This window comes from Hibiscus syriacus, unplaced genomic scaffold (assembly GCF_006381635.1).
Source record: "Hibiscus syriacus cultivar Baekdansim isolate YM2019G1 unplaced genomic scaffold, ASM638163v2 tig00110201_pilon, whole genome shotgun sequence".
NCBI lineage: Eukaryota > Viridiplantae > Streptophyta > Magnoliopsida > Malvales > Malvaceae > Hibiscus > Hibiscus syriacus.
The window spans coordinates 1,400,697-1,425,151 of record NW_024062624.1 but is presented as its reverse complement, the minus strand read 5'-3'; the positions used below and the strand labels follow the sequence as shown (position 1 = coordinate 1,425,151).

The following is a 24,455-nucleotide window of genomic DNA, read 5'->3' as shown; positions in this document are numbered from 1 at the left end:
GTTTGATGTAACTTAAAATGTTATTTTTTCCTAATATTTTCGATTAAACCTAAAATGTTACATTCTTTATAATATTTTCAGTTGACAGTCGAAAATATTATTATAAAAATATAACATTCTATATTATGTCTAACTTAAAAGGTTATATTTTTTATAACATTTTCGATTCTGTTCATTTTCGCTGAATGTTAGCCTTTTAAGTACAAACTTCCCATGACTTTTAGCCTTTTAAGTGCATACTTCCCATGAATATTGGCTAAAAGTTAATTATATTTTTTTTGGTCTCTCTGGCGAAAGCGGTCATATTTATGTTGAAGGGTTAAGCAAATTTAATAGCTACGGTTTCTGGTTGCCGATAAATTGTTTTTTGTGGGGTAGTTGTCTACGAATTAGTAATATTTCGTGATGTCAGACAGTAGAGAAAAATTGTTAGGCATTACGAAATAACGTAGTTTTATATAGAATATGCACTAACTTCCAAGTGGTTGTAGCTGACACGAAACAGGATGAAGTTATTGCAATTTAATGCCAATTGTTTCTTTGATCGTACAATGAATCCACTTGAAACCTGCAAAACATCAAAATATAGTAATGGTACTGGGGACCATTTGGTTCTCGCTTTCACCCGTCTGTGGAACCCTTTGGGGTTGACTGCAATTTATGATCGTAGCGGAAGCCTAATTTTGGCCAGCACCTAAGGGATCTGTCGGACTAACCTTCTTGCCGACATGGGTGATTCATTTTTAGTTCACAGAATGATTACTTAAATCAAAATACAGTTGTGAGATTCTAAACGGTATCAGTAACGGATCTAGAAATTAAAAAATAGGGTCCAAAATTTTATTGTTCTATTCTAAAAATTTTGGGTATACAAATTTTCTTTTTTTTTCTTCTCTATTTCCATTAACAAATTAAAATGATTAAACATTTTTCTTGAAATAACGGCCCCTGATTCGTATTCCTTATGTTGCATAATAAGGTGGTTCCAATGATTAAAATACTAATTAATAATTTAGCACGTTAAGGTGGATAAAGAAAAATAACGAGGGGCTTAGCAACTGCTAAAAGACAGTACTTTCGTACAAGACACGGGCGTTCGACAGAAACATTAACTTACTCAGCATAACAAGACAGGCAGGACTTCTACCGACAAAAGATCCTGTTTTATCAACTGCTAAAATGGGGGGGGGGGAAACAAACATGTATTTCACGATTCGACAAATAAAGTCTAAAAATTGAAACATCCTCGAAAAGAAATACACAAACAAACATGATAAATTTAATATTGTTGAGCTCAATGTTAGTGTATCACGTCCTGTAAGAAAACTATTGTATAGTATATACTATATACAAGTGTGTCCGAAAATTTCATGAAAAATTACAAACTCAAGATTGAAAACTTACTCCAGCTAAAACACATATCCTCTCACTGTTCCTATTATTTAAACTGACACCCAAGGATTATGCTAAATAAGCAAATGTTCTAAATGTCAACAATGTTGATGGAGAATTTGGATAGCAACTGTGGCACTCCTGATATTATCGGTCCGTACGTCTACAAAGAAAAAACACATATAGATATGGTGAAATCTCATGCTATGAAGAAAAAAGTATGAAGCATAAACACGAGGATAGCACAATTGTATAACTTAGTGAATGCTCAAGCACCAATTCACAGTGTTAACTTCGTACCTTGTGACTTTCATGAACTTGGCGCAGTGGAACTGCAAGCAATTTCATGTTTTTGGGTACAATAAATTTTCGACTTTCGGGTAACCTCACAAGGAAGAGTTTGGTGCACTCCTACAAAATTTAGATTAACATGAGAACCGAGAAAGGTATGACATTGCTGCTGGATCAAGATTACTGTACCAACAAACCTTGGGTTTTTTTGCATTGGGAGGCAAGTAAGGATACATTAACGTTTCGAAATCATGCCGCCACCACATGCCAAGACATTTTCCCACCTACATGTTTAAGAAAGTGAGAATATTCACATCACACCATTTCACAATAATACGTGCAAATATAAACGGGGAAAACTGTTTTACCTCCCATTCACTTTCATAGCCATCTTCCGTGGCAGAAAGCTTCCTGGAAAGCTTCCGTTTCAGTCCATCGATATCTGGAAATTCAGCTCAATCTTAGTTCATTGACTTGAGTTTATAAGACAATTCCACAGAACTAGCAATTTACCTGATTCACCTGGCCTCAAACGACCACCAGGAAGCTTAAAGAACGAATTTCTAACTTGCAGCAGCAGCAGATGAGGATGCTTGAACAACTCAACCTGAAAGACAACATTGCTTAGAACATGTGTACAAAGGCATAACTAAATTAACACATTCAACCTAATTTCGCACGGCACACACAACGGTCTCCATGTGGAAAACAGTCAATCTGGCCTAAAGATGGTTGTGCTGCTAATTGACTAGCAGTTTGCCATGGACCGTAAGTCACCTTCAAATTGTTCTATTTAAGAAAAGCTACGCCTACGAATAGTACATATTTTCAACCTTGAAGGAACTAAATTCCCCAGGTTTAGACCAAATCTTCGGCAAGATCTCCAAACCTAGTCGATCATCAGTCATTCATATTAACAAGCACAGGGCAGAAACATAACTTCTTGTTATACCTAAAACAGAGTTATTCCTTCGCAAGTAAAGAATCTGCAACATCGTATTTAGTTAATTAAAACTTCAAAATAAGATAATAGAAAAAAAGAACCAACCAGAATAACAGCTTCTACACAAGTCCTCAATCCATAAGCCGCATACCTAGGGAGAAAAAGGTTAAAAGTGTTAAACCCCATAAGCATATAAAAAGAGCCCAATTGAAATTTACAAAGAGAGAGATCTGGTGAAGTACTTGGATTTCATCCTATTAATACGATCATACAGAGTTTCATCCTTGAAAACAATGGCTTCTTTGGATCCAAAATAGTAACAACTTAGAGGGTAAATATCCAGCCTTTTTCTATCATCATCGCTGCTACTATGACCGTTAACTGATTCTGCTTCTGCTTCGGCATCGGCTTCCATGTGAAGATCTCCCATCTAAAATTTTCGTAGTAAACTCAAGCGACGGACAAAAAGACGGCAAAAGAAAAACGAGGGTGTTCGATTTAAATCTAACGTGTCCTAAAAGCAGAGCACGTTCTTCTATTTCCGTCTGTTTAGTTGTGTTTGACGTGGCGTTCACAGACACGTGGTTTCACACAATACTAACGATTGTCTGTGGAGATTAGCGGCTATTCAGCGAAAGGCAACAGATCAGCATTCTGGAATGGGTGGACAATACATGGGAGAGAGACGCCTCTGGGCTTGGATACTTCCATTTACCTATTGGGATCTGGGCTTTAGCATCCAAGCATTAAACGAGTAACATCCTTCCTTTTAAAAAAATAAGTTAACAACAACGTTGGTCCAAAAAAAAAATTAACAACTCATCAAGTATTTGGCAAAGATTAAGACGTTAGATTTTTAAACATTCAATATGGACTTTAACCTTACCTACATCTCTAGTTTGTGTGCATGCCTTTTCAAACCTTTTATAATATATTTTATTCGTATAACTTGAGAAAAATATCAAACATAAACTCACCTTAAATTGACTATTGGCAGGCAATCAATCAATCAGGGTTTCAATCGAAGTCCACAAACTAATACATATACACATTTAACTTTGTAGATGGTATTACAATAATATAAAGTAAACCCTAAGCTCAAAATTACTTGAGTTGCAAGTTTTTTTTATTTTACTTTTGTGTGCGTTATCATATATATTTTTGAATTCATTGTATAAACGTAAATTATTAAACATAAATTAATAAATAAATATATATATATATATATATATATATAATATTTATACACAAATTAAATATATTATATCAACCTTAGTTAAATACGTAGTGATTGTATCATGTTCTTCTATCAATATAAGAATATTCGAGTTTAATTCATGAACAAATTCTAAAAAGTCAGAAGGAACTCTATTTATTCCACGCTTCTTCTGTTCTTAATAATCATTTTATTTTATGAAATGATGATCAATAGGCGACAAATACATTTATCCATGTTGTAAATAATTGTAAGAAACTGCTTTTTGAAACCTTTTTGAAATGGGGAACATGAAATATTCTATCCTCGGAAAATATCAATTTTTCCCAATTAAAAATAACAAAATATCCAAAAAATAAAATAAAATAATTGTTAGATGAAAAATCATTTTAAAAACTTACACCAATAACTCATTTCTACCATAAAATGGAGCTTTCATGGTCATACTATAATTATGTCCAGGTGTTTACATTATATAACTTGCCATAATAATACTTGTTTTATTCATTATAATGGATTAGTATTATGAACAACAGATTTATAATTACGATAATACAACCAAAAATATACAAAATAAATACGTATGAATTTTGACGAACTAAATTAAACGTGAGAGAAAACAACAGGTTGTCTACCGAGCTGAAATGCTTAGCTGTTGGGGAGACTTGGAGGACACTTCGCGGTCTCTGCCTGTCCATTCCTGATTTCCTTCCTTCTTTCTTTTTCTTTTTAAATTTATTTACGTGATAATAATAATAATAAGCTTTATCTCACACGTTAGACGATTTTCCCGAAAAATTATTTTTTTAAATCATTACGTGTCAGATATGTTAGAGAAAATATTATGGATCTAAAATTTTTTGCAGGTAAAGATAGGGTGTTAATTTCATAAATTTTTTTAAAATTGTGCCTCATATGTAATTAATTTCTGTTAGGATGATTTTTGTGTACAAATATCAATTTTTTTTATTTATTTTTTGTGTGTGCACACAATATATATTTTATGCATTAAAATCTTTAAATATTCTTTTGTAAATTATTTTATAACTCGGAAAATTTTAATTTTTGCATGAAATTACACAATATGTATAATTTAGTATAGAAAAATTTTGAGGGTAAGTAATTTAAAATATGAATAATTTTATAAAAGTTTTATAACTAGTATTTCTTTTACAAAATGATGATGATGATAAGAAATATTTGATAATTTAAAAAAAATTAAATTTCATATATTTTTGAAAAATCTATTGACTTTAAAATTAATTTTTTAAAAATATAAAAATATTAAAATAAACTTTTAATTACAATTGAGAGATCAAATGAATTATTATTCTTTAATTATTATTTTTAACAACAGCTAATAAAGTTTATTCATTTTTAATAAAATTAGAATTTAATATTTATTTTATATTGAAAAAAATTAATATTAGAAATAATATTTTAAATATATAGGTGATATTTTTTAACTTTACATTCTTTTTTTATTAAATTTTGTTACAAGTTTAGAGAGTAACACAAAAGAAAATAAAATCTTTAGATTTTCATGTATGTATTTATACTTTCTTTTATAAACATTTTACCATAATTTTTCTTAATTAATTAGAATAATAACAATAATAAATGATTAATTTGAATTATAACTCATATATTTAAAATCCGATAAAATACAATAAAAAAAGAATTAAAAGTGAATAAAATTCAATAAAAAAGAAGAAGGTAAAGCTAAAAAATATCACTTATATATTTAAAATATTCTTTCTAATATTAATTTTAAAAAATAAATATTAAATATTAAATTTTAATTTTATTAAAAATGAATAAACATTATTAGTTGTTGTTAAAAAATAATAATTTATTTGATCCCTCAATTATAATTAAAAGTTTATTTTAATATTTTTTTATATTTTTAAACAATTAATTTTAAAAATTAATAAATTTTAAAAATATATGAAATTTATAATTTTTAAAATTATAAAATTTTTCTTATCATCATCATCATCATTTTTTAAAAGAAATAATATTTATAAAATTATTCATATTTTAAATTACTTACCCTCAAAGTTTTCATATATTAGATTATATGTATTATATAATTTAATGTAAATAATCAAAATTTATCGAATTATAAAATAATTTAAAAAAGAAGATTTAAAGATTTTAATGTAGAAAGTTTTTTTTTTGCACACACAAAAAATAAATAAAAGAATTGACGTTTTTACATAAAAATCACCCTAACAAGAATTAATTATATATTAGACATCATTTTAGAAAATTTACGAAACTAGCACCTGATCTTTACACTTGGAGTAAGAGGCGGTGCATGGGTCACGCCTTTCAACACGTGACGTCATATTAACGTAAGACATGGTACATATGTCGTGCTTTTATGCCAAGAGTGTTAAATCTATAATATTTTCTTTAACGGTATTTGATACGTTATATATTTGACTAAAAGAATAAAATTTATATATTTGACTAAATTGTTCTTATTATATATTGGAATAAAATCTATAATATTAAGACGCGGTATTTGATATGCCAAGATTACCGTGTTTGGTTAAAAGAATAAAAGATTATTGGAATATATATTTGACTAAATTGTTCTTATTATATATTTGTTTTTTTAACAAGTTATAAAATATTTATATATTTTCTTTAAAAAAATTAAATTCATAAAATGTGTATATTTTTTTTACAAAATTGAAAATATAAAAAGGTTTAATGAAATGGTAAAATTTTATTTTAATCCCTGAACTTATATAAAATTTTAATTATAGATTTTTTTTGTAAATCTAAAATAGTTTAAGGATAAATTTATAATTTAACCTTCGTAGAATTTTTATTATTCAACGAAAGAAGAATGATATTTTTGAAGAAAAAAAATTAAGGGTATTTTAGTCCAAAACGCCGGCAATCAAACAATACCTAAGGAAAGAGAGGTAATGACATTCCCGATAATATATCCAAAAAATCCACTATTGGTTATTATTATTTTAATATTAACTCATAATAAATCTATTGTGTTTTAACTTAAATGAATTTATAAATGTTTTATAACATAATACTGTTCAAATTCAATTTCGTTTACTGAAACTAATCGTCTTCATATTTGAGATTACACTTTAAATTCAAATGTTATTAATTTAAACTGGAAAAGGCAAAGAAGAAGATGACGATAATAGTTTCTAATTGTGTAGTAAAAAGTTGTTTTGTCTCTTCCTTGATTTTGTAACATTCTGATAATCTTTACGGAATATGAGTTAAAAAAAAAAAGCATCGGTGGAATCCATTAAAACTTACATAATTTCCACTAGATAATATAATGGCCAAAACTTATAATAATAATTAACGGAACTTTACACGGTAATTAAAAAGAACTTCTGTCTCGTTAATTAAGGTGAACGGTGCTGTTTAAGGTCTCTCGTTGGGAAAACTTAATTGGATCTAAAAGATAGTGTGTCACAACAGTGAAAGTTCAAAAAATAATGAATAAATTTATACTCTATTTTTTTAATGAAGTAAGCCGTAATGTAAAGATAAAAATTACTAATTACACACGTTCTATAATTTGAATTTGAATTTGAATTTTTTTTCAATATAAGTAATTTTGTAATTATATTAGTTTCCTTTTTATTTTTAGCTAAAGTGGCAAGCAAAGCAAAGGCATTGTGTGCGAGTTATGCTGCTGTAAAAGAGTGTGATTTCAATCATTGCAACCACGCTCCCATAATTAAGAAAAGAAACTCAAAATATATATTTTTAATAAAGATATGATTGACTTATGAAATATAAAATACTTTTAATATTAAATTTTTTCATGATAATATTATACTATTCAATTTATTTAATAAAAAATTATATTGATTAATAAAATATAAAATTATTTTAAAATAAATTTTACGAACTTGTCTAAATTTAAAATATCAATATGAAATTTTATAGAATTATTTTTGTCTAAATTTTACAACATATATATTTCACATATGAGTTAGGATTGAGTTACACAATAAATTTTTTTTATTTTATATTCATTTAGGATCTTTGAATGATTACAAATAGATGGTTGAAATTAAGTCATTTATTTTCAGTGAACATCTTTTCATTTCTTAATGTTAATCGCAACCGTATAGTTTTATTCATCCAATAATCTTAAATCAATGTACAATATTTTAGTTTTATATTGTATAATTGTATCTCACCTCTTAATAAAGATACTTTAAATATTAAACTATCTTTTGAATTAGTCAATGCCTTACTGATATCTGATCAATTGACAGAGTAATCCAAATCAAGTTTTACAGAATCTCATTATAAGAGCGACCCTCCCAACCTAATTTGTTTCATTTGCAAACGCTAGGGTTCAGACAACTAACTTTATTTAAAGAATCTAATATCTCGTCCCACTAGTCAATTTTTATTTATTTGTCATCAGGATTTTGCTTAACTTGTAAAATCTCCCTGCACAAGTCGGGGGCTTTTTGGAAGGACCTCTTTCCAAACCAGATATCTGAATTTCGACAAAAACAAAAACAGTTATCGTTATTCCAAATATACATTGTTCTAAATTGATAAATATCAATATAAGATAATTAATTTAGTTAGAGTATAAGATAATATTTTTAAGAATATTTTATTATATAATTTATTTCTAAATTCAAACAGTTTTTTATTATAAATAATATTTAATAGTCGACAATAATTAAGAGTATTTGAGACAAAACATAATTAGCAATTAAGATCAAATGGTTATGGATTGAAAATGGTGTGTTGAGATTTTAATTGATTAAGTTGGCGTATGTTTGAGAATATACTTTGGTGTTTTTCTGTCGGGTAGCCATGAATGTAATTGTGTGCTGAAAAGTGTTTAGGTTAGAAATGACCAAATCATTCAATAATTAAGAGTGGAAATGTCCCAATAAATTATTTTGGCTATCCCTCGAAATTGCAACCGCATTTACAAATGTTATAATCATAGCCATTTATTTATTTATTATAATATTTTTACATGTTTATAATATCTTATATATGTAATTATTTATATGATTTAATTTTACGTATTTGTGTTTTAGCTTAATTACTTGTTAATATATTATAAAAAATATTATTAAATATTTATCTTAACGTAAAATGAAATAATTTCCTTTATTTATTTTGGTTATCACTAACTGAGATATTTTTAAAAAATTAGATTGTTATTTCAAAATTATAAAATTTAATACCATAAAATTATTTAGATATAAATATATTATGTAGATTTCTATTAATAATATGGATTTAACAGCATTCATAAATGGTGATATATTCAGCCAGAAAATAAGAAAAAAAGTGGCAACGTTTTAATAATTTGTGACACATTAATAAAAAATACTTATTATAGTAACAATTATTTCCGACAATTTTTTAATATTATTAAATACGTAAATAGTTGTAATTAATCAGCCAAATTTCTCTCCCCTCTAAATTCTAACACAGTTTATAAAGCCTTTTACCTCAGAAACTCGAGAGAACAAGAAATTCAACGAGAATTACGAAAACCGGCCCTTTTTCAATGGAATTAACCGGTGACCCTCCTCCGTTATGGCCACAACTGGCTACCTCCGCTTCTCGCCGAAGGCCACCGTCTCCTATTTTCAGCCTTCCAGTCCTCATCGTTCTCTTACCCATTCTCGCATTGCTTCTCTTGTTCTTGGTAGTCCCTCCTTTTCTCTCCGTCACCGCTCAGATTCTTAGACCCTTCGGTGTCAGAAAAAGCTGGGACTCCCTCAACGTTTTCCTGGTATTGTTTGCTATTATTTGCGGCGTTTTGGCGCGAAGATACGAAGACGACGAGTCCAACAACGGCAACGGCATTAGAAATGATAGTATTAATGATAATAGTAAGGCAAGCGGCCTTCATGTTCATGTTTCTCAACAATGGTTTGAAAATCCGGAAAGGAAGACATACGATGGTGGTGCTCCGATCAACATGAAGCCGTCTCAGGCAACCGGTGTTAGGAGGTTAAAGAGAAGCAGTAGCTCGTACCCAGATCTGCGACAGGATTCCTTGTGGGAGAATAATGAAGATCGGTTTCGGTTCTTTGATGATTTTGAAATAAACAAATATCGAACTTCAACGAGCTATGATGATCAAGTTCACGACCTTCGTAGGAGTTGGAGTGGATTTGAAGAATCAGAAGACAAGGTTATTCCTGTTGATACCTTTGTGCTTCGTTCTTCTCCTTCATCGCCTCCGTCGAAGTCTCCACCACTTTCAACGCCGCCTCCTCTCCGCCACCTCCCCGACGACCACCATCGCCGCTAGTTCAAGCGGGAAATAGATCAGAGCATAAGTATGGGAAATTGGAACGTAGAAAAAGTACTGGAACCAAAGAAATAAAGATGGTTTTCGCTTCTTTACGGAAGAGAAAGAGGAAACACAAGTCAAAAGACCACGAACATCAGCAAGATTTACCTTTGCATTCTTCAACCGAGCCACCGCCCTATTATTCTACCAGCATACGACCAACGTCGCCGGCACCTCCTCCACCACCGCCGCCTCCTCCACCACCCTCTTTCTTTCAAAAATACAATCTCTTCAGAAAGGGCAGCAAAAGCAAAAAAATACATTCTGTTCCTACGCCCCCGCCTCCACCGCCAACAGCAGCATTTTCGTTTTCAAAACGATCATCTAAGCAAAACAGCCAGATCCCGCCACCACCAACACCGCCAACTGAACCTTCAAGCAAACGAACTACGGCTAACAACGGCAAATCCCCATTGCCTACAAAAGCAAATACTATTAGTTATTATGACGAAAACGTGAACAGCGGCGGACAGTCACCGTTAATTCCGGTGCCCCCACCTCCACCACCATTTAAGATGGCAGATTTGAAGTTCGTGATTCGTGGGGATTTTGTTAAGATACGAAGCAGTCCTAGCTCACGGTGTAGCTCTCCCGACTTGGAAGAAATTGATGTTTCTTCAAGCAAAGATGAAACGGAAACAACCAGCATGACGGAGGGTGATGATGTGGTTGGAGTTGCAGGCGTCCCAGTGTGTTGTCCCAGTCCCGATGTTAACGCTAAAGCTGAGACCTTCATTGCCAGACTCCGGGGCGGATGGAAATTGGAGAAGATAAACTCCATTAAAGAGAAGTAAAGGATATAAGCGGAGATCCAACAAAGACAAAGTTGAAGAACAAGTTCTGATTTCAATTCACAATTTACTGGTTGAATTTGGTTTCTCCTTATAAACAAGATTAATCAACACATTACAACAGGGATATATATATATATATATTTCAGTTATCATTGTCATGGTTTTAGTAGATACAAAACTAGGAATAGAAAGACGGCCTCATGAGAGTTAATTTTTAGTTCACTGTCATGAAGATTCAATCCTTAAGTTTGAGTTTTCACAGTATCTGATGATTTGAAGAGTATTATCCTGGATGCCACTCTGACTGTGTTCCTTTTTTTTTTGGCCCGTCGAAGCTCAAGGTGGAGGAGTTTGAGTTTCTTTTGGTAGAATGCTAGGAATCAATTGATTTGATCTGTATTGACATTAATGGAGTTGCTGATTGTATGTTTTTTTCGTTATATATACGATAAACTATAGCATTTTTATTACATCTTAATTACGTGCTCCCGTAAACGTGGACGAATTTATTGGTTTGGAGGCAAACGAGAAAGTATTGAATTAAATTCACAGAATGTATTCGTCACCGGAATTAAATATGAAGCCGGGCTAAGGCTACACATATATGGCGGTAATTGTTGGGTATATTTATTGAGGGACTTGAATTTAAAGTGAAAGATCATTACCTGCACCAGCAAGCTCTCCTTTAATTATATATATAAGAAATGTTTATTTTTTGGGTGCCATTGCTTCAAATCAAACGAAAACTTTAGCACATGGCTTTCAACTTGCCCTTTGTTATAATGCATTTGGTATTAATTAATTAACAGATTGTTTCTAATAGAAATACCTATTCGTTTTGTTTCATGAGGACAAAATCTTGTAATAAAATTACTTCACTTAAAAGAGTAATGCTCTATTTGGATATTACAACCATGCATAGAAAAATGACAAAATTGGTTGAATTCAGCAGCAAGAGGCATGTCGGGGGCCATACCATGATTGACAATTCGAATTGATTGAAGGTCTCACCCAACTTACTTTTTCTCCTGTATTTTAATTTTTCTAATCTATATGCTTTTTCATAAATCATGACTTCCTATCCGATCAATAACCAAGAATCAACTGATCATGTCGATATACCAATCCATGAAATTTGGACCACCAACTTTAGTCATGAGATTTAAATATAACTTCACACAAAGAAACTAATTAATGTTAAAAATGAGCCAATTGATTACTTACTAATTAACTAGTCAGTTAAATGTTGGCTAAAACCTCATTGCATTAAATGTCCGATAGCCTAGAGTCAGGACTCCAAGTCCAATGAGACTTTATGCAACTAATATCTGCCAAGAAAAAAACTCACCGTGAAGTGGTAAGATACTTAACAATGGTTGCGTGATTTATCGACAGGAAACATTCAGCTCAAATTAGGGTTAAGTATCCACAAATGTTAAAAAGCTATAATCTGGGTCATTTCAGATCATTCTAGGTGGGTGTAAGGTTAAGGGATTTGAAGATGGAAGCTATAGAGTCACATAGACCAACTCCGGGTAGTGGCATTTCGACCTGGTGCAGGGTCATTTGTAAGCAGAAGACGGGAGCTCTTCTTGGTTCCACGGCAAAAGCTCATCGCACCTCAAATATGCAACCATTGTTTCAAGAGTCAATAAAGAAGCATCTAAGATCTAAATTGAAATAACTTCCATGGATATTGATATGCCTCTTGGCAGCTCCGGTTAACTATTAGGTGGCGTTTGGTTCGCTGGAATGTTTATGAGAGAATTGAAATTTGTGAAAGAATTAGAATCTGTCAGGAATTAGAATCCAATTTCATATTCTGTTTGGTTGGCAGGAAATTGAATTGAAATACAATTTCATATTCTTTTTGGTTCGGAGACATGTCATATGAATACAATTTCAGTAATGTAGAATGGATGAAATTCAATTTCCCTCATTTAATGGAAAGTTGAAGCCATGAGAGATTCCAATTCACTTGAAAAACTTGAATCAAACATGAGAAAGTGGTGAAATTAGATTCCAATTCCCCCTAATTCCAAGGGATTCATGCCAACCAAACGTCACCTTATAGGATTAGCAACTTCAGAACAGAGAAATATTTAAGATGCAATATGAAAACCTTTCTACGTGTTGAGAAAAGAAGAGTGAAGCACAAACAACTGCATGACCAAGACCACAAAAGCACAACTAGTTCCAAACTTCATAAACAAATTTATTGACAACTTTGCTTATACAATAAACAATTAAACATATAGAATAAATACTTGAAATCCATAACTCCACTTACATACATACTTCATGGCATGAATGCAGACTTATGGTATCTTCATAGGCATATTCTTGAGGCACAATCATCTATCTAGCTCAAAGATCTGATTGCCCAAAGCCACATATAGAAACCTTTTATTGAACAATTTAATTAAACAATTATAAGTCTGTAACATAATCCAGATCTACATAGAAAAACATTATGCTTCTGACTCAAGGAAGTTTAGATTACTAATGTGGCTGACAGATCATTTGTAAACTAGGTACGGCAACTTCATCAAAACTTCTTATAACACGAAAAAACCCAATTAAACCAACCATAAATCTCAGAGAGTACAATCTGCTAAACTTACAAAAAGCAGCACCTAGAGCTTTGGAACATTATGCTTCTGACTCAAGGAAGTTTAGATTACTAATGTGGCTGACAGATCATTTGTAAACTAGGTACGGCAACTTCATCAAAACTTCTTATAACACGAAAAAACCCAAATAAACCAACCATAAATCTCAGAGAGTACAATCTGCTAAACTTACAAAAAGCAGCACCTAGAGCTTTGGAGCTTTATCTCCCAAATACTTCATCAGCACATCCATGACAGAACCGAAATCTGCCTTCACTTGCATGGGCGGATTAGCAAACCTGCAAGCCATATCTGGAATCTCCTTGGAGTGATAATCAACCTTAGACTGTGTAAACTTCAATCCATGAGCTGTACTAACCACAACAGTCCTGTCCCCGGCTCCAATAATCCCACTATTCCTAAGCTTCATTAAAGCAGTCAATGCAACTCCAGTATGAGGGCAAATAAACATCCCAGTAGAATCGGCCTGCGCCATTGCATCCATTAACTCCTCCTCAGTCGCTTCCTCAACAATCCCATTTGAATTTTTCAAAGCATACACGGCTCTATCTATAGAAACAGGATCACCGATTTGAATAGCCGAGGCAAAAGTAGTATTTGCCTTGACTGCCTTAAACTCAGTCCACCCTGATTTATAATACAAATAAAGTGGATTGGCATTGGCCGCTTGCGCACAAACCAATCTAGGTATCCTATCAACAAGCCCTAGTTCTTGACACATTTTGAACCCTTTGAAAAAAGCATAAATATTACCCAAATTACCACCAGGAACAATAACCCAATCGGGAACTTCCCAATTAAACTGCTGTAAAATCTCAATCGCAGCCGTTTTCTGCCCTTCGAGTCTTAAACTGTTCAGTGAATTGGCAAGGTAAATTGGTAGCTCGGATGTAACTTCCCGGATTAACTTCATGCAACCGTCAAAATCAGTGTCGATGCTCAAAACGAACGCGCCATTTGCAATGGGTTGAACTAGTTGGGCAATGGAGATTTTATTCGCGGGTAAAAAGACAATGGAAGGAATGCCAGCAGCAGCGCAATAAGCGGATAAGGCAGCTGATGTGTCACCCGTAGAAGCACAGCCGACTCCGACGACTGGTCGTTTCAGTTTTCGCAGTCGATTAACTTGACTGACCAGAACGGTCATTCCCAGATCCTTGAAACTGCCGGTGTGGCTGATTCCACAGTGTTTAACCCACAAATCGTTCATTCCCAGAAACTGTTTGCCGAACCGTTCCGCCCAAAACAAATTGGAGTTCCCTTCGAAAGCCGAAACGATGTCATCCGGGTCAATCTCGGGTAAAACCCATTCCTTTTTGGACCAAACTCCAGACCCGTACGGCCACGTGGTTTTCCCTACTCGCGAATCGAATAAATCCCTCCAATATGCACCGTCGAACTTTTTCAAAGCCTCCATATCGTGTTGAACGTCGAGCAGTCCACCCGAACAGCTCCGGTAAACGATCTCGTCGAGAGAGTAGGACTCAGTGGAGTCGGGTCCGGCGTTGAACGGAACATATTTGGCGGAGAGGGTGTTCTTAGCGGTGGAGCGGTGGCGACGAGCCTCGTCGCGGATGTTCTCATCGGCATGGCGTCGGTCCTTTTGGGGTGAAGGGGAGTTGTTGTTGGAAGAACTAGTGGTGGAAGAAGAATCGAATGCGGAAGAGGAGGAACATGAGATAAAAGTAGGGGCGGGACGATTAAATCTGCGGTGGTTCCGACGGTGCAACGACGGGAAGTTAGATTTGGAGGCGAGAGAAGAGTGGAACAACGAACAAGAATAAGCCATGTTTGAGAATGGAGGCGGCGGATGGTGACGTGATACAATGATGGGAAATAAGGAGCGCAAAATGGAGAGTGAGACGGGTTGTTTTGTTGGGCCCTCAAGGGCTCATGCCATACATCTCCATAGACCTTTCTAGCCATTCGATTTTAAAGCTTCTTAATCTTTATATCAATTTCTGATTTTATCTTTTTCTTAAAATAATGTTGATAAAAATAATATTTAAATTAGAATAATTTTATTTACATTTTAAAATATAAATTATAAGATAATTATTTTTTTATGAGAAATTATTTTATCTGTGCTTGTTTCAGCTTGTCATTATTTCTAGACTTTCTTTGCATGGCTAAAACTTTCATATACTTGCAGGCTGCTCCTGTTAATATTATTGTATGGGTTGAAGACCGGCGCTTGCATGAATTCATGCAGATTTTTTAAAATTTAGCGGCGAACAAGTTCACGCCCACACGACAAAAGCAAAATGTGTGAGTTTATTTTATCTTTTTGTATGTATAGTAAGGTGATCATATACATTTGTTTGAGCTCTTAACAATTTGTGATTATTATTTCAATCATACAACATGGTTTTCAAGTTCTAAATGAAGACAAGGCCATATATCAAGCAATTTTTAGGTTAGCAGTTGGTCAGTAGAATCTGTTCGTATGTAGTTTGAAAATGTGCATCCAGAGCGAACTTTGATGTTTAGACCTACTGGACTCTTGCAATTCATTTGTTCAGCAACCCGACCATTGCAGCATGTAATGGGCTCAACCATTGCCTTCAACTTTGTAAGCCAATGGCTGGGCTATCATCGGGATTAGGCTGGTAGGTAGGCCGTGATTCAACCATTTATATTCTCAGCCACCATATATCGTTTGAACTATCAAATTCAAATAGACCTACATTGCATGTGGATTGGATTTTGTATTTGATTTGATTTACCTTTATTTACAACACATATATAAAATTTTGAATAATATAAGGTTTTTTCAAATCCAACAGATAGATACTCGAATATATTTTTTATTACAGTTTTAGATGTATGAATAACTCGAATATATTAGGAGATAAATAAAGATTTAAAATTGCCTTCAAATGTGTAACGTGAAGTTTCATTTTTTAAAGAAAAGCTTTGAAATTATCTTAAAGGAAAGGTTTAATACACATTTTGTCCTCTAACATTTATCTATTTTCTCAAATTAATATTAAATACTTTTTTATTAATTGTACTCCCTCAAATCTTAAAAAATAACGTTTATTAAAAAAATATCAATTAAAGTGTGTTACGTAATACATATGATTAAAAATGTATCTAATTTTAATTAAAAAACATGAGAGATTTATTTTCCATTAAAATTAAAATTAATAATTTTTATCAAAAGTATCACATGATATATTTTTTTAATATCTTTTAACAGATTCAATTTTTTTAAAATAAAATTAATAAAATGTATATAATTTAATAAATATTATTAAATAAAAAAATATAAAACATCGAGGGAGGGAGATGACATATTTAAAAGAATTTCTAGTTCTAGGTAATAGGGAGGGGAATTCAAATTCTATGTTTTTCTTTCTCAAATTAACTTCACAAGGATATGGTGCAATTATTTTTCAATTATTTCGAGACAGATCATTTTAATATAATTAAAATTTTAGATAAAATACAGAAATAATCTCCGATTATAGGATACTACTTTGTTGAGTCTCATAATATTAAAAGATATAGAATGGTTATCCGATTATAGGAAGTTGCTTTGTTGAGTCCCTCGATTATTAGAAGTTATAAAATGGTCGCCCGACTATTAATTGTGTTCCAAACTCGTCCTTTTCCGTTAAAAAATTAACAATCGTTCGTGTTGGACGTTAACATCCTGAGTGAGATATGTTAGTTGTTTGAGATTATGAGATCATATTTTATCATATTTGAGTTAGTATACTAACGTCCAACACAGACTGAAGTTAATTTTTTAATGGAAAATGACGAGTTTGAAATATAATAAATAGTCATGTAGCTATTTTGTAACTTTTAATAGTCGAGAGATTCAACAAAACATCTCCCTAAAATCATAATATCATTTTATAACTTTTAATAATCAGACTCAACAAAGTAATATTTTATAGTTAGAGGATCATTTGTATAATTTATCCTATAATTTTAAATTCTTACTTTTAAGAACTATACAACACAAAACCAAGATTTATTTGATATTTTAAGGGTAAACTACATGGATGACCACTAAGCTATTACCAAATTTTACTTTGATCATCGATGTTTTAATTTAATCAATCATACCATCCAATTATTTAGGTTCTTCAATTAAGCCACCTATCGTTAACATTTAATGGTGTAGGTGTCATGACAGTTAAACTATTTTGGTATAATTACACAATTGATCCGTATTACTTATATATATTTTCAATTTGGTCATAATATTAATAAATTAAAAAAATTACTCTTTGAATTTGGTTGTGCCATGTGTCATTAGTGACAAGTGTCATGACATTGTCATCATTCGATTGGAGGACTAAATTTATTTTAATTTATTTTTAATTAAGATTTATTTTCCTCTAATCAGAGGGTGACACGTGTCACCCTGGAGCATCTCGTCTCGTATTCATGGTACTAGAGCTAAATGAAAAGAATTGAAAGCCCTTAATCCACATATCCGAAATCCCAATGTTATATTTCCCAATAAAACTATCAAGTTAAAATGAGTTGCACATACAATTAAATCTTCTCGAAATCAACCGAGGTCTCCCTGTGGTGATTTCCTTGTATTTATATGGAATGTGTTATTTATGCAAATTCAAGTTGAAAGCAAAGGTATAATTACATTTTTCGTTAGGGTCTATAAATGTATATGTTTTTGGTGATCAAGAGTGCTTGGCGTAATTTATGCCTCAATACAAATGTCTTCTGTAGTACAAGTACACTTGATATTTGGCTCTGCCATTTCTCCCTTTCAGAGCTCGTAATTCGATAGTGAATGAATGTGAGGTCCGATGAGAATTCAATTGATCTGTTTGATAATAGATTACCCATGTCACATTTTATTCAATTAAGAGTCTAAAACTCATGTTTATAACTATATATATATAACTAAGATTTTATAGTTCGATGTAGTCGTTATCGTGTGCAACAAAACTACTTAGCATTAAAAGATCTTCTATATCTTCAGAGCCTGAAATGAAGGAAAAGCTTAAAGCTAAGCCCCCTGTCTCCTGATTGATATGTGTGTGGTCCTATAACGCCATTTTCATGTATGGAATCAAAGGTTATTGGGGCTTCAACGAATTGAACTAAGCCCATCAATTTTCTCCAATGGGACATTTCACACAACCCAAAACCTAAATGGAAAAGCACTAAAGTAGGATCGGACACCAATCAATTCATCAGCAAGAGTATAAAAATGGAAACATCAGCTTAACCCAAACATTAACACCATACGCCTAACTCTCTCTCCCTCCATCCACTCTTCTTCACTCCTTGTATTACATAAACCCACCGATTTCACATCGCACGGCAATGCCGGTGCCATTATAGCGATTCGAGAGACATCAATCACTCAAAACCAAATTGCTTTTGTTTCCTCTTCTGCCTTATCCTAGAAAAAAAGAGAGCAAACTACATACAGCTACTCGCCTCCGATGCGATTGAAAGGTGATCTTGGTCTCTTTTCTTTTTATGTTTTCTTTTAAATTTTAATGTCTTTTATTATTGTTTATAATTGCCTTATAGTGGGTTAGTGCAGAGATTCTCTGATCGCTTTAATTCTAACGTCCAAGTAAAGAGCTCATCACCCAGACCGAGTCTCGTTACTCGAGTTCCCTCAAACTTCCAAAAAGAAAAATAACGCAACCCAACGACTGATCCTCAAATTTCTCAGTAAACTAAACTTTGTTTCTCTGTACGGTAAACCCGAATTCTTGTACTTTTTTAATTAGTAATGTCTATTTTATTTTACTCTGAATTCTGAGTAATGTAAATGTTGTTTTTGAATGTTTCCTCTTTTATTTCTTCCGCAGAAGTATTCTCGTTTTCCAGAGGATTTTCGTAAACGACAATGCTAACGTGCATAGCTCGTTCCAAGCAAACTGGCGATGACTCACTGACTCAACCAGAGGAAACCGACTCGTCAATTAATCCTAACAGTAAGCAAAACCAAGCCATGAAGTCTCTCACATCTCAGGTAAATTCACTCTCAGTTTTACCGTGTCGAAGTTTTTGAGTTCTTTGCTCTTTGTTTTTAGGTTTAACAAGAGCCGTTTTCATTTTTGGTGTTTTAGTTGAAGGACATGGCGCTGAAGGCGTCGGGGGCCTACAAGCACTGCAGCCCCTGCACAGTGCAGACTCGGTTCAAGAACCCACAGGGCGGTGGCTCTGACGCGGACTCGGATCGTTCCAAGTGGTCGAACCGTATGACGGGGAGTTCAAGGACGTGGGGGAAGGAGATGGAAGCGAGGTTCAAAGGGATATCGAGTTCGAGCGGAGAAGCCACTCCGAACTCGTGGAGTGGCCGCCGTGCCGAACCGATCGTGTTCGTCGAAGAAAATGAGCCTAAAGAGTGGGTAGCTCAGGTGGAGCCCGGAGTACTTATCACCTTCGTCTCGCTCCCTCGTGGCGGCAACGATCTCAAGCGTATACGCTTCAGGTGCGCCTTCGCTTTTCCTCTGAATTTCAGTTCTTCGCGGTTCTGATTTGTTCTCAAGCGTTAGATTCTTAATCTTACGGTTGCATTTAAATTAATATTTGTTTTATCATTGTTTGGAAAATTGATTGGAAACTCATGAGGAAGTTGAAACAATTTTTATTTTTTTTATTTTTGGGATAATATATTGTTTTTAAAAATTAAATAAATAAAAGTTTACCAAAGTAAAAAAAAAAAAGTTAACGAAATGGAATTTCTTTTGTAAAAGCAGAGATTTTAACTTTAAATTTTCTGCATCTTTAAGATAAAATACATCGCGTATTTAAATTACATTTAAATAATTGTTTTAATTATTAAAATTTTAAAAATTATAAAATTTTATTGAATTGTTTAAAATAATTTTTAAATTTTCATAATAATTATTTTATAATTTTTAAAATGTAATAACTAAAACAATTATTTAAATTTAATTTAATAAATTTCAATATACTTTGAATATTTTTCTATTAGCTTGGCATTCAAACATTGGGTAGCAACCTATTCAAGAATTTTAAGTCGAGTGAGGGTGGTCTACAAGTAGGGCTTCACTCACGCCTAATGAAAAGCTATCATCCGATAAAAGTCTTAAAGGTAGAGCTTAAATTGAGCCTTAATTATCACATCAAATGGGTGGATTATGGGACAGGACAGGGCTGGTGGTGGTGGGATTGGCAAGCTTTTTTACTGACCCTTGTCGTCTTGTCGGGGAAGCCTCTCTTCCTTTTCTTTTCTTTCCCATTGAAACCAAAAGAATCCCGGTTCAGACATACACCCATCTCTTGTCATATTTGCCTACCATTAGCTAGGGAACGCCCACATCATTTGCCACTCCGAAACCTACATGCAGGACAAAATGTTTGACCCTTCACTAATCACTAAGCTTATCTTTTATCTAACAAACAAACAACACCTAGACTACAACCTTCTTCTTTTCATGTTTTCCCTGGAAAATGACAAACACGGTGGGATAGAACAGATTGAACTATAAATTTTAAATATGTTGGACCATTTTTCTTTAAAGATAATATTTTTGTATCAATTCTTGTACTAATTTTATTTCAGTTGGTTTCTTAATCACTACAACTTTCATGTTTGTATGATCATAAATAGTTTAATGGTTGATCAAATTCCTCATTGGTTTTAGACTCCTGATGCTTTTGCTTTTTAGAAGATTAGTGTTCTCACCACTTTAAACACAATGATTATACCTAGAAAATTTTAATATTCCCTTACCTAAGGTTTGTTGGCTAGCTTTCTTTATGATTCAAAGCAGGGGAAATGTTTAGTCAAAAGTTGTTTATTGGGCAAATCTAGTGGCCCTATATTATAATTAATTTTCCCATTGACATAGAAAAGCATAATAATGCAGTGATACTGGTCATTGTTCTGGGGAAAAAAGGTAATAGTATGTATATAATGTTATTTTATTTTTTAAGAAGACCTAGATTTAACTAAATTAACGTACACGAGAAGATAAAATTGTTCAACGACCTTAATACATATTTGCTATTACCGTCTTTCTTGTATATGCAAATACGATGAACATCATGAGAGCTGAAATATAGTTTATTTTATTTGACCAGTCGAGAAATGTTTAACAAATGGCATGCTCAAAGATGGTGGTCTGAGAACTATGACAGGATCAAGGAACTTTACAATGTCCAGAGGTTAAACCGCAATGCATTTGCGTTACCAACACCTCCGATATCCGAAGATGAGGCAAGTTCTTAGGCTGTTGCCTTCTTAAGATAGTGCGAATTGAATCAAAGTTTATCTATTTTTGTTCAATGTTCATAACAACATTCTTTTGATTCCTTCCAGAGCTCGAAAATGGAATCGGCAGAAGCAAGCCCTGTAACACCGCCATTGAGTAGAGAACGATTACCTCGTAACTTATATCGTCCAACAGGGATGAGCGTGAGCTACTCGTCCTCAGATTCACTTGACCAACATCCAATGCAGGCTCGGAATTATTGCGACTCTGGTGTTGCCTCAACTCCGAAAGCTTCAAGTATTAGTGGTGCCAAGACGGAGATATCATCTATGGATGCCTCTATCAGGAGCAGCTCATCAAGAGAGGCCGATCGCTCCGGGGAGCTGTCCATCAGCAATGCCAGTGATCTTGAGACTGAATGGGTTGAGCAAGATGAGCCAGGGGTTTACATTACTATCAAAGCCTTGCCAGGGGGCAAAAGGGAGCTTAGGCGAGTTCGATTCAGGTATGGTTGGCAATATCTTTTGTCATTAAACTATTACCTTACTATCATTTCTAGCTGGCCTCATAGCTTTGATGTCTCTTCCAAACGATGATTTTTTTTATCTGATGGCTTTTCTTGCATATTACGGACTATGGTAGGGTTGAATGTGATGTAACTTGCATTCTCCTCAATGACCAACAGGCTTTCTGGATTTATTCACTCTGCTTTAGATAGTGTTACCATAAAATTATCTGGCAGTAAATACTAGATATGCTATCTATCAAGGCCAATCCTAGTAGGAAAAGTCATTAGAAAAGGCAGTTTGTTAGAGGTTAAAACAGTTGAACATTGAGGACTCATTAGAAATGCTCCAAAAAGCCATCTTTTTTCCTGGATTTGATTCCTTTGTTAAGTTGATGGGGTCCAGCACAGGTCAATTGTATGATTAAGTTCCACTTTAGAAAAACAATTATGATATGATATGAATTACTGATAGTCGGAAATAGATTTCTTAGCTGGAAATCTTTGTTTTTTTGACAGCATCATTACTGGTTCACTTATTCTGCTTTCACTAATAATTTTACTGCCATCCCATGCGGATCCAAATCTACCTTGTACCTTTTTTTTACCATGGCCTTTTTTTTTAACTGAGGAAATGTAATTTGTTTTCTTTTCAATCACTTTATATGGTTGCATGATGCAGCCGAGAAAGGTTTGGAGAGATGCATGCTAGACTGTGGTGGGAAGAGAACCGAGCCAGGATCCATGAACAATACTTATAAAGGAGGTTATTGAGGTCTTATTATGGCTATTAAAAATTGTGGGGGTGAGTATTTTTCACATTTCTGATGCCATAGTAGAATCCCTTCTACAGTGATGTAAGCCAGGTGTTTTTGCCTACTGGTACCTGCGTTCTTATTTGAGCAACTAAGTTTTCCCAGCTTCATAGAAGCTTAATTATAAATGTCATGGTGGTTTAGGGTTGAGCATAAAGACCAACTGTTTATCTGGGTGGTGGTAAAAAAATCAATATCAATGAAACAATGTGTTTTCTCGTTTCTTCTTTATAGTAAATTACTAATTGAATAATATCAAGCTATTCTTCGAGAATCAAAAGACCAACACAAACCGCTGGAATGTATATTACTAGTTAATAACAAAAAAAAAAACCTTTTTAAAGTGAATAAACATTTTTTCTCATCAGTCCAATACCGTACACACAACAAGCTAATCACTGGGTGGCCAACCTTAAACTCTACATTCTGTCCCCAAATTTCAAAGTCAAGGAGCCATGGACCAATAGAAGATAATCTTATCCATCAATTCCAGCTTTAGAAGCCGCCACGTAGGATAGAGATAATGCTGGCATGGCAAGGCAAGGCCACCCCATATCTCAAACCATTCCCCTCCCTCCATTTTCCTTCATACCAGAAACTCACAGCAGAGAAGGTTTTTAGACTCACAGAGAGCATTGAAGAAATAAACCAATGGCTTCCACTTCAGCTGTTTCAATGGCTCTGCCTTTAGCTCGTGCTACTCCATACAAGGGCCTTGGCTCCGAATCCTTCTTTAAGCCGTTGTCACTCAAGCCATCGGGGGCAGTGGCAAACGCAGCAAGATCGAATGGAAGGCTTCAAGTGAAGGTTGCAGCTTCACTCAAGGAGAAGGCAGTCAGCGGTTTGACAGCAGCTGCAATCACGACGTCCATGGTGATCCCTGAGGTTGCTCAAGCTGCTGAAGGAGTTACCCCTTCTCTCAAGAACTTCTTGCTTAGCATCGCTGCTGGCGGTGTTGTGCTTGTTGCCATTATTGGAGCTGTTGTTGGTGTGTCCAACTTCGACCCTGTGAAGCGGACCTGAACCATTTTACTATAAAATGCTTATATCATGCATCGATTGTTTTTTTTTATAAACCTCTTTATGTATCGGATTAATGTTTTCTAGTAATGAACTCTGCATTTGGCTGAGACCCTGTGATTTTTCAAATTTTGCATGTTGTTAAGACAACCAATACACATCCTCGAGCACAAAACCTTTCGAAGGAAAAGTGCAATCAACTCCCATACCTTTTTCCAAGCAGAGGGGAATTGATAGAACTGCAAGCATAAGTTTGCGTTCGGCATGTGGCTAAACAAGGCATATTAGATTTGTTGAACTGAACAGATATCATA

The 24,455-nt window shown here is 33.6% G+C and overlaps 6 protein-coding genes across 8 annotated transcripts; 4 read left to right on the top strand and 2 right to left on the bottom strand.

Moving 5' to 3' along the window:
* Nucleotides 1–1,249: 1,249 nt before the first annotated feature.
* Nucleotides 1,250–3,131, bottom strand: LOC120218787 (pre-mRNA cleavage factor Im 25 kDa subunit 1-like). Its single transcript, XM_039215679.1, has 7 exons — nucleotides 2,869–3,131; nucleotides 2,732–2,777; nucleotides 2,197–2,290; nucleotides 2,052–2,125; nucleotides 1,881–1,967; nucleotides 1,693–1,803; nucleotides 1,250–1,555 (listed from the first exon to the last, which is right to left on the bottom strand). Exons 1-7 carry the CDS (start codon nucleotides 3,054–3,056, stop codon nucleotides 1,484–1,486), a joined length of 672 nt encoding a protein of 223 aa, XP_039071610.1. The 5' UTR covers nucleotides 3,057–3,131; the 3' UTR covers nucleotides 1,250–1,483.
* On the top strand, nucleotides 2,127–24,250 carry LOC120218788. The gene is made up of 4 exons (XM_039215680.1): nucleotides 2,127–2,137; nucleotides 4,008–4,014; nucleotides 19,748–19,754; nucleotides 23,743–24,250. The coding sequence occupies exon 4, from the start codon at nucleotides 23,773–23,775 to the stop codon at nucleotides 24,142–24,144; it is 372 nt and encodes a 123-aa protein (XP_039071611.1). The 5' UTR covers nucleotides 2,127–2,137; nucleotides 4,008–4,014; nucleotides 19,748–19,754; nucleotides 23,743–23,772; the 3' UTR covers nucleotides 24,145–24,250.
* On the top strand, nucleotides 9,391–10,143 carry LOC120218912. Its single transcript, XM_039215800.1, has one exon. The coding sequence runs from the start codon at nucleotides 9,391–9,393 to the stop codon at nucleotides 10,141–10,143; it is 753 nt and encodes a 250-aa protein (XP_039071731.1).
* Nucleotides 10,221–10,979, top strand: LOC120218911 (formin-like protein 7). Its single transcript, XM_039215798.1, has one exon. The coding sequence runs from the start codon at nucleotides 10,221–10,223 to the stop codon at nucleotides 10,977–10,979; it is 759 nt and encodes a 252-aa protein (XP_039071729.1).
* LOC120218783 (threonine synthase 1, chloroplastic-like) lies at nucleotides 13,701–15,435 on the bottom strand. The gene has a single exon (XM_039215672.1). The coding sequence runs from the start codon at nucleotides 15,399–15,401 to the stop codon at nucleotides 13,797–13,799; it is 1,605 nt and encodes a 534-aa protein (XP_039071603.1). The 5' UTR covers nucleotides 15,402–15,435; the 3' UTR covers nucleotides 13,701–13,796.
* On the top strand, nucleotides 18,867–23,157 carry LOC120218785 (protein Brevis radix-like 4). Of its 3 annotated transcripts, XM_039215675.1 has the most exons (7): nucleotides 18,868–19,060; nucleotides 19,152–19,312; nucleotides 19,426–19,589; nucleotides 19,687–20,051; nucleotides 21,671–21,806; nucleotides 21,909–22,306; nucleotides 22,989–23,157. In XM_039215675.1, the coding sequence occupies exons 3-7, from the start codon at nucleotides 19,464–19,466 to the stop codon at nucleotides 23,065–23,067; spliced, it is 1,104 nt and encodes a 367-aa protein (XP_039071606.1). In that variant the 5' UTR covers nucleotides 18,868–19,060; nucleotides 19,152–19,312; nucleotides 19,426–19,463; the 3' UTR covers nucleotides 23,068–23,157. The 3 variants fall into 3 exon arrangements, with proteins under 3 accessions (XP_039071604.1, XP_039071605.1, XP_039071606.1); XM_039215673.1 differs by lacking the exon at nucleotides 22,989–23,157 and having other exon boundaries at nucleotides 18,867–19,060; nucleotides 21,909–22,481; XM_039215674.1 differs by lacking the exon at nucleotides 22,989–23,157 and having other exon boundaries at nucleotides 18,867–19,060; nucleotides 19,147–19,312; nucleotides 21,909–22,481.
* Nucleotides 24,251–24,455: the final 205 nt, after the last annotated feature.

Bases quoted from the DNA above. Each gene is read 5' to 3' on its own strand.
- LOC120218787 (XM_039215679.1), bottom strand. From the start codon at position 3,056: ATGGGAGATCTTCACATGGAAGCCGATGCCGAAGCAGAAGCAGAATCA. The intron at 2,126-2,196 runs GTAAATTGCTAG...CTGAATTTCCAG, and splicing joins TTTGAGGCCAGGTGAATCAG to ATATCGATGGACTGAAACGG. The intron at 1,556-1,692 runs GTACGAAGTTAA...TTTTCTTTGTAG, and splicing joins AAGTTCATGAAAGTCACAAG to ACGTACGGACCGATAATATC.
- LOC120218788 (XM_039215680.1), top strand. From the start codon at position 23,773: ATGGCTTCCACTTCAGCTGTTTCAATGGCTCTGCCTTTAGCTCGTGCT.
- LOC120218912 (XM_039215800.1), top strand. From the start codon at position 9,391: ATGGAATTAACCGGTGACCCTCCTCCGTTATGGCCACAACTGGCTACC.
- LOC120218911 (XM_039215798.1), top strand. From the start codon at position 10,221: ATGGTTTTCGCTTCTTTACGGAAGAGAAAGAGGAAACACAAGTCAAAA.
- LOC120218783 (XM_039215672.1), bottom strand. From the start codon at position 15,401: ATGGCTTATTCTTGTTCGTTGTTCCACTCTTCTCTCGCCTCCAAATCT.
- LOC120218785 (XM_039215673.1), top strand. From the start codon at position 19,464: ATGCTAACGTGCATAGCTCGTTCCAAGCAAACTGGCGATGACTCACTG. The intron at 19,590-19,686 runs GTAAATTCACTC...TTGGTGTTTTAG, and splicing joins TGAAGTCTCTCACATCTCAG to TTGAAGGACATGGCGCTGAA. The intron at 21,807-21,908 runs GCAAGTTCTTAG...GATTCCTTCCAG, and splicing joins CTCCGATATCCGAAGATGAG to AGCTCGAAAATGGAATCGGC.